Source organism: Equus asinus, chromosome 4 (assembly GCF_041296235.1).
Source record: "Equus asinus isolate D_3611 breed Donkey chromosome 4, EquAss-T2T_v2, whole genome shotgun sequence".
In the NCBI taxonomy this organism is placed as follows: domain Eukaryota; kingdom Metazoa; phylum Chordata; class Mammalia; order Perissodactyla; family Equidae; genus Equus; species Equus asinus.
In genome coordinates this window covers 105,050,108-105,066,036 of record NC_091793.1, presented here as the reverse complement: position 1 = coordinate 105,066,036, position 15,929 = coordinate 105,050,108, and the positions used below count along the sequence as shown (strand labels likewise).

The window sequence follows — 15,929 nt, the reverse complement described above, 5'->3', positions numbered from 1 at the left end:
ATTTTAATTTAATTTTGTTTTGTGAAAAACACAGTAGAGAACCAAAGCAACACCCATGGTTCTAACAAGTTTTTGTTGTATTAAAAAGTGGAATCCTGCCCCCTCCCCTCCACTCCCTGCCCTTTCAATCCCAACCCGCAAAAACAGTTAACACCCATTTTTAAAGAGTTGACAGAGGAATTGGAGTTAATAGTGGGGAAAAATAAGTAGGTGACAGAATAAGGATCAAAGGAGTTTGTTGCGCAAATGGCAAAAAGGAAATATTTGTGCTGTTTATGGTGCCAAACCATGCAAGGTTTTTATATGATTCATATGAAAAATCAAAATTACATTTTGGCCCAAAAATATCAACACAAAGTTTTATGTAAATTTTAACTCAAAGTCAACTCTGTTTAAAATTTGTGTTTAAAGAAAAAATTGCCAGTTTGATGTTTAGAGTGATTCCCAAGAAGAATTTTCCTGAACAGCTTTATCTGTTCACATAAGACACGATTGTCTGCAGAAGAGAATCGGAAGTGAGCTGGGAGTGAGGAAGTGGCAGAGAGCCGTCAGCTGAGGCTGAGCTAAGGAAGTGGGCAGATCTGCCTATGTCGTTAATAGCTTGTGGTGTGACAGGAAACGTGGAGCCTTTGTGTGCCAGCCAGAGCACTTCACTCTCAGACGTGTCTGGGTGAAGAGGTGAATATGTAAAGCTCTCCTAACAGAAACGCAGGCTCTGCCGAGATTGTATGATTTGGAAGGTAGCCGTATTTAGCCAAAAGGAGTTTGGACAGGTGCCACAGAGAAGTGTGCTGTTTTTTCGTCCTCCTGATCAGAAGTCTGATGTTCTGGGGATCAGAAGCAATCGCCCTGAAGCTTGTTTTCATGTCTGTGAAGGATGGAGATGTGTTCAGTAGGACTGTTTCCTAGGGCTTATTAACTGCTCAGTTGTTGTGAAGCTAAGGCAGAGTGTATCTTTCAAAATAGGATGAAACGCCTGAATCCAAGAATCCAAACTGAGATGACTTTGCAAGATGAATTTAACGCCCCAAAACCTCCCCACTCCCACCCCTTACACACAAGGGTTTCTAGAAAGTATATAACCTAAGCATCTGTCTGAATTTTTCAGAGGAAAGGAAGCAATCATTCTTTTAAAAGTATTTGTCATCCCAAGACTGCAAACTGCTGTAAGCCAGTCTCTGTTTTTGTTAGCATTAAAATATATTAAAACACTTGAAGCATTCGTTGCTCCTTAAATGAGCTGAACCTTATAGTAAACATCCATTATGTGGCCATAATGGCAAAGCTTCAATCTGTTCAAAGCTTTGTAAGACATTTTAAACGATCCTGCTTCTTCCCAGTACTGCCTTCATTTGGATTTATTTTTGCTCAAAAGAATACATTCACATATTTTTCAAAATCAAGCATTACAAATAACTTTTAAGAAAATAGAGCAGCCGCCCACCAAATCCTTCCCTATTTCACTGTCTCTTTTGGCATTTACATCTTTCCTTCCAGGTAATTTGGAATTATAACTGCTATTTTTGGTATCTCACTGTTGCCTTATTGTGTGCTAGATGAGGATTTAGCTCTCTCAAATTTTCTTACCTCTACTATGTGGTAATACATGGAGATATAACACAACTTCCAAAATTAACTAGTTATATTTCTCTTCTTGTACATTTTTTTCTAGAATTAATGCTTGCTTTCGGTTTGTTTTTAACCATATTTAGCTGGATGTTCAGTTTAGGTTTTTTTTAAGACTTTTTTTTAGAGCAGTTTTAGGTTCTCAGCAAAGTTGAGAGGAAGGTACAGAGATTTCCTGTATAACCCCTAGCCACACACACACATAGCCTCCCCCATTATCAACATTCTCCACCAGGGTGGTAACACTAGTTACAGTGATGAACCTGGATTAGTACATCACAATCACCCAAAGTCCACAGTTTACATCAGAGATCACTCTTGCTGTTGTACATTTTGTGGGTTTAGACAGATGTGTGATGCCATATATCCATCATTATATTAGCATTCAGAGTATTCTCACTGCCCTAGAAATTCTCTGTGCTCTGCCTGTTCATCCCTCTCCCCCACCCCCAACCCCTGACAACCACTGATCTTTCTACTGTCTCCAAGTGTTGCCTTTTCCAGAATGAAATATAGTTGGAATCATACAAGATGAAGCCTTTCAGATTGGCTTCATGCACTTAATAATATACGTTTAAGTTTCCTCCATGTCTTTTCATGGCTTGATAGCTCATTTCTTTTTAGCACTGAATAACATTCCATCGTCAAGATATATCAGTTGTCTTCATCCATTTGCCTACTGAAGAACATCTCGGTTGCCTCCACATTTGGGCAATTGCGAATAAAGCTGCTGTAAACATCTATGTGTACGTTTTCAGATCTTTTGGGTAAATACCAAGGATTATGGTCACTGCATCGTATGCTAGGAGTATGTTTAGTTTTGCAAGAAACTGCCAAACTCTCTTCCAAAATGACTGTACCATTTGGCATTTCCACCAGCAATGAATGAAAGTTCCTGTTGCTCCACATCCTTGTCAGCATTTGGTGTTGTCAGTGTTCTGGATTTTGGCCATTTGAATAGCTGTGTAGTGGTATCTCATCGTTGTTTTAATTTGCATTTACCTGATAGCATATGATGTGGAGTGTCTTTTCATAAGCTTGCTCCTTTTAGTATATCTTCTTTGATGAGATGTCTGTTAGGTTTCAATGGGTCTTTGGCCCGTTTTTTTAATTGAGTTGTTTGTGTTGAATTTTAAGTGTTCTTTGTGTACTTTAGATAAAAGTCCTTCATGAATTGTGTCTTTTGCGAATATATTCTCCTAGTTTAGCTTTTGATTTTGATCATTTTCTTTATTCTTTTTCCAAATGCTCAAACATATAAGGTAATTTATCAATTTTATTATTTTTCCTGGACAACTCCCTCCCAGAACATTCTGTATTCTTGTTCATTTCTAGATGGATTGATGTCTCAGTTTGCTGTCCCACTGTTATTCCAGGACTTCCTTTACCTCATTTTTGTGTTAGATACGTTGTATCCAGCATTGTGATCTTTATTTTTCTCTATTTTCTCTTTTTGCTGGAGCATCCTGAGTAGCTTTGTGGTGTTTCTGAGTCCTGCACACACAGGGGTTTAGCAAAATGAAATCAGCTCCTTCACATCATTAGCTTCTTCTGTGTGGTGGTAACTTCTCCATTCTCAGCAATTACCATGTAGGCATCTGCTTTCCTTTTCCCAAAATGTCATCTCCCCTGGTGTCTCTTCTCCCACTATCCCCTCCCTCATGGATTAATCTCCCTTTTAAATTCATTTAGTAGCGTTCTTGTGAGGTCTGAGGAGAGAAAGAAGAAAAGTTTATGTGTTCCATCCACCATATTTAATTGGATGTCCAAGTTTAACTTTCAATTATTAATTTGCCTGAGGATTGAAGTACAAATTCAAACATTCTATTTAAAATATATTTTCCTCAGAGAAATTATTTCATTGTTTGTGGGGTTTGCACTATGGCTTGAAGGAAAGCAGACCTCGTGTACTGGAGGAAGATGATTAGAAAATTCTCTCAAAATTTATCTGATTACTAGCTTATCTGGTCCCCTTGTTTACCTCTTAGTTTACAGCCAGTTTTACTTTCTACTTGATCAAGAATTTAGGAAAGAAAAGGAAGAACAAACACTATCTCTATTAGCACTTAATTGAAAGCTTTGGGAAGAGATATGGGTGAAAAACAATGACTAGAATAAGATTTTATCTTGTTTTGCTAGATATTTCTTTATTTAGCACCCACAATTGGGAATCGTATACTGCTGCCTGTTATTCATGCATTCAGTGAAAGTTACCATGTCTTCACTTTGGTAAAAATCATGACAGATTAATTTCCCATTGCTTCCAAAGACCGTTCAACACCTACACACACCTTAAGATTTTACAAGATGTGCAAGGCCATTTCACCTTATTAAAACAAAATTCAGGACCCCCAAATAATTCCTGAAAGTGAAAGTCTCAGTTTCCTGATCAAGTAGGGTAGTCTCTGTCTCTCTATAAGAAGGTAGTGCTAAGTGATCAAGAAATAAATGTCACTGCACTTATATTTTATCAATGTCAATGGTGAAATATAAATATATGCCTTCATAATATTTCCCTGTGGTGAAATGCAAAAGGAAGAAATTTTATCTTTTCCACACTGACAGAATAAAACTCTTTCTATAAGCAGAAAATTATATAACAAAAAAATAATAAGAATCACTCAATTTGTGTATGTGTGTGTGTGTAGACAGAAGCTTAAAAATGTAAAAGGTTAATTTTATACTTTATTTTCCTTCAAGTGATTAGTCTCAGATGTTATCCTGTGATTAAATAATCAGGCAATTTGCTACTCTATCCATTTTAGATGTCAAATATCTTAAGGTTTAATGAGTGTCCTCTTTTGCTCAAATGTTTAATTATCTTCCATTGGTGGTAGTCTCCACACCAGTGTAGCAAAATTTATTATATCGCCACAGAGCTACAGCTCAATGGGGGAGACTGATGGCTGGCCTAAGATATAATCCCTGGAGGGAGGTGAGCAGCTCCAAATCCCCCGAGATCGTCTAAAATGGCTTTAAAATTCACCTGGAAGTTGCACCAATTTGGCAGACCCAGTTGTGCAGAAAATTGTATGGGATATGGTGTATGGGATAGAATATGGAATGTTTACTGTGAATATCCAAAACGTGAACGAAGCATTTCATCTTTTTCATTATCATCCAAATGGCTGCCCTTTCGGTTGCATGTATATTATTACGATTAATCATCCATTTATTTTAAATAAGATAGCTTGCCTTCCCCAAGGTCTCTTCATTCTCTACAAGAATATGAATACCATGATGAAGATTGCATTTCATGTATGTGCAGGTCCTTACATCCAAACTAAGACGTGTATCATTACTTTAATGATAAAATAAGGAACGAAAGAAAGCGTGGAAGGTGGTTTCATTCAACATTGATTGTCCACTATATACCACACTCTTTCATTCATTATGTCATTTAACCTTTACGTCAGATATGTAAAATTCAATTATTAACATTGTCTGTGTTCTACAGCAGAGAAAACTGAGACCAGTGTCGTTGAGTAATGTGCCCAAAGTCACTCTGGGCACAGTATAGTATATGATAAAGTTAAGATTTAAATCAAGGTCTGTCTGGCCCCAAAACCTGTATTGTTTCCCAATGCCACTTGCTGTATTCCATATGGTTTTCCTTAGTCAAGAGGAAGTTTGTCCTTCACAATGGAAGTGAAGTTCAGTATTGTTCTAGTTGTCTTTTTATCGATAATATTAACCACGGTTTGATCTGTAGCCAGCAAATAATCACATTAAATGAAAGAAGCAGGTAGGAGCCAAAGGAGGGTGCAGAGCTGTTCCATTCATTAGCAAGTAGCATGAACACTTGCTGAAGAGACGCTGTTGACTACAGAGGACTAATTTCAGAACTATTGGCTTCCTTTGCAAACTCTAGACACACATCAATAAATGAGGTTTGTTTCAGTTCCTCAGGGAAATTAATTTCGAAAGTGGCAACAGAAGAATCTAAAACAAAAAGAAATTGGAGAGTAGTTCTTATTTTGGGGTTTCTTCAGAAGAAAACTGACCTCACTTTATGCAAAAGAAATACTGCTAAAGAGTTGTATGTTAATTAATGTTTGAATTTGAATAATCATTTGAAAGCTATTCCCTGTTTACAAGTAACTTATTATAAATTACGCTTTAAAATTAAAAAAGGAAAAAGCTCATCCTATATTAATCATTTTGTAATAACAAATTAAGTTTTTAGTTGATTGACATTTTGCAATATTTCAATATCACCATTATGTACTATGTTTTTCCAGTCTTTATTCATAATGACAATTTTGATTTATTTCTCCAAGTTTGTTGTTTTTTGCTTTTATTTCAAATTCTCTAATAGCCATGATTTGTTATAAGTTAATAAAGTATTCTTGTTATAAGTATAACTTATTGTTATACTCAACTCCTCCATTCTTCTCCTTGCCTCTCAGAAAGTTCAAGTGGTAGATAATAGCTGAAACTTATGACATAAACTACACCACAAGAAAAATTAAACCTTTTTAAGTAATTTCTTTAACTCTTTTAGACCATTAGAAGATAATTACATTTTCTGAAACAAAAATTACCTACACGACTTCATGTAGATCTGTGTTATCCAATACAGTAGCAACTAGCCACGTGAGACTATTCATATTAGATAAAATTAAATAAAATTAAAAATTAATTCCCCAGTTGCACTAGCCATAATTTTAAATGCTCAATAGTCTTGTGCATCTTAGTGCTAACCATATTGGCCAGCATGGAGATAGAACATTTCCACCTGCACAGAAAGCACTATTGTATAGGGCTGTTCTACATTATGATATAGAATATAAACCAAAATATTTCTTTCTTTTGTCCTTTTCTCCGCAGCATCCCTAGTGATTATCACAGTGACTGCCACATCACTAGTGCTCAGCAAATATTTGTTGAAAATTGAATGAATTGAATAAGTGACTGGAAAGCAGGAGGAATGTAGTTTCAGTTATAGAATATTTATGGAAAATCACGGTTAAAAATTAAGTTCAGATCCAAAAAGATTTTATGTAGAAAATATTGTATAATTATATAAAGTTCAGGGAGCAGTAAATTCGGCTAGGTCTTTTTGAAATAATTTTCTATATTTCGTTCCACTCTTTATCAACAATAGGCTATCATATTTAAAAGTCGATTTATTTCTCTTTCCCAGAGGTAACTATTATTCTTAAGTTGGATTCATTTCTCTTTCTTAGAGGAAATTATTATCTTTAAGTTGGTTTGAATCATTCCTGTTCTTTCTTTTATACTTATGCTGTGCATTTATATATTGACAAAATATGTAGTATTGATTAGTATGTTTGTAAAATATACATAAATAATTACTATGGTAGGAAAATGTACATTCCCTTCTATAACTCACTATTTTCCTCTATATACTGTATTCTATACGTTTCTATTTTGATACACTTCGCACTGAATGACTCTTTTTAATTGCTCTATAGCACACAATCTTATGATGGTGCCATATTTTAGTTATGGATTTATTTATCAATTCTATTGCTGGACATTGAGCTTCTTTCCAAAGTTTGGCTAATATGAACAATGCAGCAGTAAACATCCTTATCCAGATCCCCGTGTGCACATGTGCCCTACAGACCTAGAAATGTAATTGTTTGCTTACAAGCTTTGAGCACCTTCCACTTTACTAGATGCTCCCCAATTCTTCTCCAGAGTGTTTGACAGTTTACAGTTCCCTCCATAATAATTGCAAGTTGTTCTTTCCCAGCAATTTATCAACTTTTCAATTATTGAATTAGATGTAAAATGCTCTTTTTTGTGGATTTCACTTGAGTTTCTCTAATTATTAAGGAAGCAAGCAACTTGTAGCATATTTATTGGCCATTTTTTATTTCCTTTTCTATCAATTAACTGTTGTCTACTGCTCACTGGAATATCATTTTCTAATTGATTTGCAGGAGCTTGTACTATACACTGAATAGTCACCCTTTCTTTGTTATATGCATAACAAATCTCATCTCTCGGTTTTTAGCTTTTCTTTATTTTTTAAGTTTGTATATGAATTACTTTATCATATAGACATTTTATCTTATCTGCCACTAGTTACATCAGATTTATCAATCTTTACCTTTATGATTTTAGCTTTTATGGGTTTTTTTAAAAAGTCTTTCTTCCCTCAATATCATATTTTATGTATTTATTTATTTATTTATTTATTTATTTGAGAGGAAGACTGGCCCTGAGCTAACGTCTGTGGCCATCCTCCTCTATTTAATACGTGGGACGCCTGCCATGGCATGGCTTGATAGGCAGTGCATAGTTCTGCACCCGGGATCCAAACCAGTGAACCCTGGGCCGCCAAAGTGCAGCGCACGAACTTAACCGCTATGCCACCGTGCTGGCCCCTGATATTTTATCTTTTGAATTTAAATATTAATTTGGAGAGAATTGACATCTGTATGATATTGAGTCTTCTCATTCATCTATATGGTTATGGTTTATCTCTCCATTTATTTGTGACTTTCAATAAAATTATATAATGCCATTAAGATTATGCATATCTTTAAAAGTACTTAGTGTTTTTGTTGTCACTGTCATTTAAAAAACTTTTTAATTGGTTGTTATTTGTGTCCATCAACTCTATTGATTTTTGTGTATGGAGCTTGTATCCAGTAACATTTCTGAATACTCTTGTTAATTCCAATAGCTTGTCAGTAGATGCCCCTGAATTTTCTGTGTACGTATATTGTGTACAAATATTTTATCACTTTCCAATGATTACATGTCTTATTGCTTCTTATTTTCTTGTATCAGCTAGGAATTCCAGTAATACATTCTGAAAGCAGTGAGAGTGAACATCCTTATCTGGTTTCTGCCTATAATTGTAATATTCTAACTTTTCACTTCTAAATATGTCATTTGCTATTGGTTTTGGTAGATATTCTTTATCAGGTTAAGGAAGTTCTATTTTATTAATAGCTTACTTAGTGTGCTTATCAAATTGAATACTTTTCTATATATTTTGAAATAGTCATAAGCTATTTTTCTCCATTAATCTGTTAATGTGATGAATTACTTTAATAGATTTTTCTATTATTGAACTTCCTTGCATTCATTGTAAAAACTCTTCTTGATTTTTTCTGATACACTGCTTGATTGCATTCGATAATATTTCAGTTTCTATTTGAGCATCTATAGTCTAAAGTCAGAGCGGTCTATAACTCCATTTACTCATCCACATTGGGTATCATGGTTTCAGCAACCTTATATAATAGACCGAGGAACTTGCTCTTTCTTTTCTGTGGAATTGGTTGTTTCTGGAGCTCAATCCCAGGCTATTGTATAAAAGATTGGAAAACCATATACACTGTCTCTTTCCTTCTCCTTATCTAGATTTGGAAATACACTTTTTCCTTTCTGTAGCATGTTTTTTGGTACTTTCCATCTTATAAAATCAGCATCATTAAGATGAACACAGAAAATCCAAAATTATCTCTAGGTACATTTCACACTCCATCTCATCTAGGAATATATTCAAGGAACCATATGAATCAGGAAAAATTTCAGAAATTTAAATAGAATAAATAAGATGAAAATCAAATTCCTCCTACGTTTTCATTACTAATATAAGAGTTAAAAAGTAGGACACCACCATCATCTGTACTGGAGGGAAAGATGAGTATTATTGACATGCAAATACCCTAACAGGGAAAGTAGATCATTTCAAACATATTAGAAAGTGAAAGATCTTTAAGCTTCTACGGTTGTCAGTGCTGCCTTTTCTAAATGATTTTTTGTTTAAGGATCGTGGACAAAGTTGGCATTTTGGGACTTGACAGGTATGCTGCAGCTGGTGGTGTTCGCTGCAATGAGAGGAGTGGAGGCAGCAGGTGGCAGCAGCTCCCACTCAAAAAGCTGTGGGACTCGGAGCAAGCCGTCCCCGCCGGAGGCCTCCCTCATAGGCCAGCTAGTACCCTCTTTGTATAACTGCTCGTTTCAAATACGGAAAGAAATGATACAACACATAAATCCCACTAACTTTCACAAAACAAATGGTATTTTTTTGTGTCTGCTTTACGTCGAGAATGAATAACAGACACAAAATAGATGGCTTTACACTTAGTGCCTTTGTGCTTTCTAGACTCTTCTCTCCCATCCCCTTCATCTATCTTCATGCATTCTTTTGGGTCTCACTCAGGCCTTTCCTTTTCAGGGAAGCTGGCCATACTTTCAGATTTTTTGCTACCTTTTATTAAATGATAGTGGATAATAACAATATTAATATATAAGCTAATACTAATGACCATTTATTGAACACTTACTATATGCTAGGCTCTCTTCTAGAAGTTTTACATATTTTATCTCATTTAATTCACACAATAACTCAATGAATTAGGTACTATTATTATTATCCCCGTTTTATAGATATCAAAAGTGAAGCACAGAAAGGTTAAGTAACCTGATTAAGATCACACAGCTAACAAGTGGACAGGGCCAGTAGACTAACACAGGCTGTCTGACCTTGGAGCCCTTGCTCTTCACCATTGCTCAAGGATCCGTTAATCAGGGAGACCAATCCCTGCCAATAAACAGGTTGGCAAGTGTTTTAATTCCACTAAGAAATAGATTTCTTCAAGCTATTTCAAGTGTGTATATTTCCAAAACCTCTTTGAGAAGTATATCCACAGCTGGGAATTTGAGGCCACTGATGGAAGAGATATTGGGATGGACAGACCAAGGAGAGAAATCTCAACTTCTTCACTTACTATGTGTGGAAGCTTGACAAGTTCTGTCACCACCCAGAGCTTAACCTTTCTAATGTATTAAATAGTGATAATAGTACTTAAGTGTTACTGTGAAGCTTGAGATAACATAGGATAGTTGCCAGAGCATAGTTAAGTGCATCCTCAATTAATATTAGTCCATGTCCATATTCCTCAATAAACTGTGGTGCCAACTAAGCATTTCCTTTGGGTGTGATGAGCCTGGAAGAATGAGTTAGAGGGGAATAAGGGCAGCATTGATTAACTGAGGAAGAACGTAGCATTATTAATTTTTGTATCTCCCTCAATGAGTATCTCAAATGAAGAGTGCATAAAAATGTTTGTTGTTAAATTGATGAGTAAAGAAAGTCACAAAATTAAGTAGTCAGTGGAAATGCATTTTAGAAGACTAGGGTTAACAGGTAACGTTAATATTCCTGGGAAATTTATTTACAATCAATGGGGGCCTCTTATTAATTTCTCTCTTAAAGATATTCAGGTTATATTGTGTCATTTCTTGTTCTCTGATATGCTTATGCTTGCATTTCTTTAATCATTGATCAAATTAACTAATTTCTCTTCTAGACCAAAAACAGAAGATGCCTGGGTATTCGCAAAGCCCAATGCCATCCAGGCCGTCGGTGTTATGTCGTTTGGTGAGTGTATATAGTTTCAAAGGCCCTTTCTCAATATGGAGGCTTCTGAGCAATGAAAAAGCACTGTTTCATGTTTGTGTCTGGAGAGCAGATGTCCTAAGTTTTAGACTTCCTATTAGCGGCACATGATGTAGTTTATGCCAACATAAAATGAGGCTCAAACTTCTCTCACTCATCACTAAAATTTGCTTCAATTTGGACAAGTCTCTTTCTCATGCATAAAACTCATTTAAGTCATTTTTTTTTTCATCTTGAAAATCTAGCAAGTTTTATGTCCTTCTTCAAACCTTGCACACAAAGTATTACAAATTGGCCAGACATCGGAAACTACTCTGCCACATCCCAGATTGGAAAGGAAGCCACAGACTGAAAATATGGTGTTGTTGAGATTTCCCTTAAGATTGGAAAGGCCACTAGGAAATGGAAAATGGGAGAGAAAGTTGGATAGACCTGGTCTGTATCAAGAGTGACATGAAGAGACCACAAAAGCCTAACATGAATGAAATTTCTCATTCCTGGAGCTGTTAGAAAGATTATTTTCTGACATAGCTAGTAAATTAGTATATTTGAACTTCGGTTCATTAGCATTCCAAAGTAGCATATATCTCTGAATTTTCAGAAGTAAAAAGAGAACCGTGGTGCTTACTTTAATAATGCTTTTTTTTTTTTTTTTGTATTGCAGCGTTTATTTGCCACCATAACTGTTTCTTAGTTTATGGTTCTTTGGAAGAACCCACAGTAGCTAAGTGGTCCCGCATCATCCATGTGTCCACCTTGATTTCTGTATTCATCAGTATTCTCTTTGCTACGTGTGGATACTTGACATTTACTGGCTTCACCCAAGGTAAAATGAGAGATTCGGTCTTAACATATTTTGGATTTCACGTGGAGTGGTGCTATCACTTCTCATTTTGGGTACAGTTATACCCAATGTTCTGCTTCAAAGGGTCACTATGTCTTCTACCCACTCTCTCCTCTACCTTCCTGCCTCTCTGCTGTTTCTGTTTCCTAATTTTCTCCTTTTTAAACTGCTAAATGTCTTTCTGCACTCTATTCGCTCTCCTTTCGTGCTTTCACTTCAAAGCACGTGAGTTCTGGCTTCCTCCTCTACTACACCACTGCAACCTCACTTTCAAAGACACCAATATCTTCCTGCTCTTGAAAGCTAATAATCTTCTTGGTTCTGATTCTCATGGACCTCTCTGAATCACTGAAGAGTTCTAAACATTCTTTCTTTCCTCTCGTAGAGAGAAGAGCACTACCACACCATTATCCACTCTGTTAATATTTTTTTCTCGCTGTCATTCACCTTTGCTTTCTCCTGCCTCCTCTCCCCCTTCTCTTCCGCCTACCCGCCCTCTCCCCCCCATTAACTGGCTTGGACAAGTTACCTTTTTTTCTCTGAACAAATTCTCTGGAGATTTTCATTGTTTTAACTCTAGTCCAGACATTTCTTTTCCTTTCCAGCCTCTTGCCTGCAGGACATTTTTACTTAGTTGTCCCATTCTTACCTTAAACACAAAAATCATCTTTCCCACAAAAGCAGAGCCCCTCCCACCCCTCCCCCCACTGCCCACACCCAGGTTACCTCCCTTTTCTTCTGTTCACCCAGGCGCAACTGAGTGGTCACCTCTTCTGCTTCCTTTGACCCTGACATTCCCACATCTATGTAGTAGGATATTCAGGGTATCCTGACAGCCTGCTGAATGCTGTGATTCATGCATTTCACAGCTTTTGCAGGTCTATTATCTCACTTGACCTTCAAACAACCCTATGAAGGCAAGTGGAATAACTAGTTTTACCCCCTGCTTAAAACACAAAGAGGTGAACTAACTTGCCCAAGCTGCTGGTGACAAAGTAGAAAACAAGTCTCCTGACTTCCAGTCCAATTTTCTTTCCCTTTTACCTTGCTGTCTACCCCATTTTGGTCAAATATGACCCATTAAAAGCTATCTCTCAGCCTCCAGCTCCTCTTACCTTAGTTTTCTGATGACGCTGAAAACTGGGTGGATGGTGGATGGTACATTGTGTGCTAGTGCATTGTTTCAAGTAGAGGTTACTGGTGACTGACTTATAGGCAAAGATTTCTCAAGAAATAAAGAAAGATGGCTTCAAAAAGAGTGATTAACGTAATTCCTGTGCAGTCAAAAATAGAATACACATGTGTGCCATTAGAGTACAGTAATGGAGTACCTTGAAAGTCTTGGTAAGAATTGTGTTTCAAAACATTTCTGCCACGTGTCACTATTGCCAAGACAAATGACCTGGAGGCTCTGGTCTGTACAAAACCTTGGTTTTTAAATGCCTTCTCTGTAAAAAAGACATAAACCCTTTTTCTTAGTCATACCTTACCGGTGGTATGACTCAGATATAATTAAATCTTAACATAACAAAGCTGACAGGTTGGTTTTGGTTTTTAGTTTTCGGGTTTTTTTCCTAGCCGTAATTCCCTAAAATCCACTTAGACTCAAGCTGGACTAAACTGACATTGTTGCTTCAGGCCATTTCACCTTAGGCAAATCTGGTCTTGTTTGTGCAAACTGCCTTCTTCTTTTCTTTTCCGTTTCCGTAGATAAATTCCAGCTTGTGAGGCAGTAAGAATTCTATATTGTTCTTGATACTCCCTGGGACTTTTGAAAAGGTGCAGGCCCATTTTTCTAGCGGAGGTTAGTGAACAGGGAGCTTCAGTCCTTTTTTTCTCAGACTGCTGGAGCCTTTCCAGTCAACCTCAGGGCAGGTGTCTGCCACTACTGCTTTGTGGTTGAATCCTCTTCTGCCCAAAAGGGACACTAAAAAGTAATGTACATTTGTTCTAGTTGGTGGGAGGAGAGAAGAGTCACTTTACGTCTTGGGAAGCAGTAAGACATTTAGCTTTTTCATGAAAAAAGAGTACAGAAGTATCGTTTTGTTTTCTTTTTAAACAATGTAGTACTGTGTGGCTTTTATCTAATTTTCGATTCAGTCTAATTGAAAAATGTGACCAAGATTATAAAATGTAAGCATGTTATATTTAGGAAATAAACAAGCCCAAATATTCCTTGTTTCAGCATGGGAAATTCTTTTTTGCTAATATGACTTCTACGCCCTCTTTAGTCCCTGTATCTCTTCATAGGTATCTGAGAAAACACAGTCTGTAAATAAGAATTGGCTCAAGAGATATATATATATATGGTCCATCATTTAGTTTGGAACTAATAAAATATAGTGGTCTTCCTGGGAAATAACCATATTTTCATAGTTTTCAATCAGTGCATTTCCACTTCAGTTTGTTGGATGCCATGAAACATAATGCATGCTTGGGTTCCTTGCTGTGGCCCTGTGTTTGTGACTGAACCCATAGTGTGGTGTACAGGAAATTCAGCTCCCCACACGTACTGGTCTACTCTTCCTTTCAGGATTGTCCTTGATCTAAGAACGGCAGTTCAAAAGGAAATTTGTTTATTTTAACAGACCTTTTTTTTAAAAAAAAAAATAATGAAGTCATTTACTTACCAGAAACAAAGACCAGAAGTAAGTTTATAAAACCAATGCGCAAGAATTTAGGGAGTTGATTCTGTGTGAACACAAGACAATGGATAAAAGTATTTTTTAGAAGTTAGTACAAATTTAAGGAAAATCTGCCCAAAACAAACAATGAGAATAAGAGAAAAATTATTAATGATGAATTCGTCTTAAAGTGGAACATGTACTAGTTTTACTATCAGTCAATAATTATGTACTTACTGAGTGTAAAAACATATTTAGACATTCTAATCTATTCTACTAAATTAAATGAAGTTTCTGTAGCTTCACTTACATAATAAATATCCAATATCTCATTTATGAGATATTTGTCTTAGATATTCAGTATCTAATTTATGTTATTCTTTAGGAGACTTATTCGAAAATTATTGCAGAAATGATGACCTAGTAACATTTGGAAGGTTTTGCTATGGAGTCACTGTCATTATGACGTACCCAATTGAGTGCTTTGTGACTAGAGAGGTAAGCACAATTCCTTTCCAACACTACCTGGATGATCTCCTTACTATATTTAATTTAGGAAGATTTGCGAATAACTCGATTCTACAGATTCCAAAGTGCATGACAAGTAATGTAATTTACAAAATTTTCTTTTTCAACCAGTTTAAAGATAAATTTATATTCAAATGTTTACAAGATATTTTTTCAAAAGTTAGATTTGAAAATTCTGTTTGGTGGTTTAGTTTATGTTAGCTTAAGTATAAATATTTGTACAACTGCATTCCAAAATGAATGCCAGCCTTTAATACAGCCAAAGTTTTTTTAAAAACATTCTTGCAAAGAAATTAAGTACTAAGGTTTAAAATGTGTTTTACAAAATTGTCTTTTGCTAAGACGTTTTATAAGTCAACATGTATTAAAAACACCATAGAACAGATTCTGATTAGTTTTGTTATTTTTAAAAAACTAAAATGTTTTCCAGGGGAAACCAAAATTTCATTTAAACCATTAGTTTTGTAGATATATGTTATTTGTATTAATATGTTTATTTATTTATATTTGTATACCATATGAATAATATAGGTAGTATATTATTCATATCTATATTTCATTTCTACATCAACACCAAGTATGTTACATAGTCCACTGGATTTGTGGAGGAAGATTAGGTGAAAGAGAACTAATTCTTTTTGTGTAAAATTGGACAAGGACTTGTCGGGAATCCCTTGTGCAGTCGGCTACAAGGCCACTGTACCAGTTAGCAGAAAAACATGATCCTGCTCACAGTGGTTCTTTCAGGAATCACACTGAAAAGTGCTTAGTCTTAGAATCTATTCCTAGAGGCTGTTTACACAGGGGCACCATCTGAATGGGTCTAATGTGTGAAGCAAAACACCTACAGTGCTTTGGGTATACTAACTGATCGGCAGGTTTCTTGAGGCAGACCAGTGCTTACCTTATGCCAATT

The 15,929-nt window shown here is 35.9% G+C and overlaps 1 protein-coding gene across 4 annotated transcripts in view; it reads left to right on the top strand.

Annotated features, from left to right (window-relative positions):
* The window catches only part of SLC38A11 (solute carrier family 38 member 11), a 54,291-nt gene that overhangs the window by 27,029 nt on the left and 11,333 nt on the right, over positions 1-15,929 (top strand). For 3 of the 4 annotated variants that reach the window (XM_014860295.3, XM_044768783.2, XM_070508026.1), the window contains 3 exons: positions 10,929-10,999; positions 11,682-11,843; positions 14,871-14,983. In XM_014860295.3, the coding sequence (XP_014715781.2) occupies positions 10,929-10,999; positions 11,682-11,843; positions 14,871-14,983 (346 nt within the window). The remainder of the gene's footprint in view (positions 1-10,928; positions 11,000-11,681; positions 11,844-14,870; positions 14,984-15,929) is intronic. The other variant, XM_070508025.1, reaches the window with a different exon arrangement.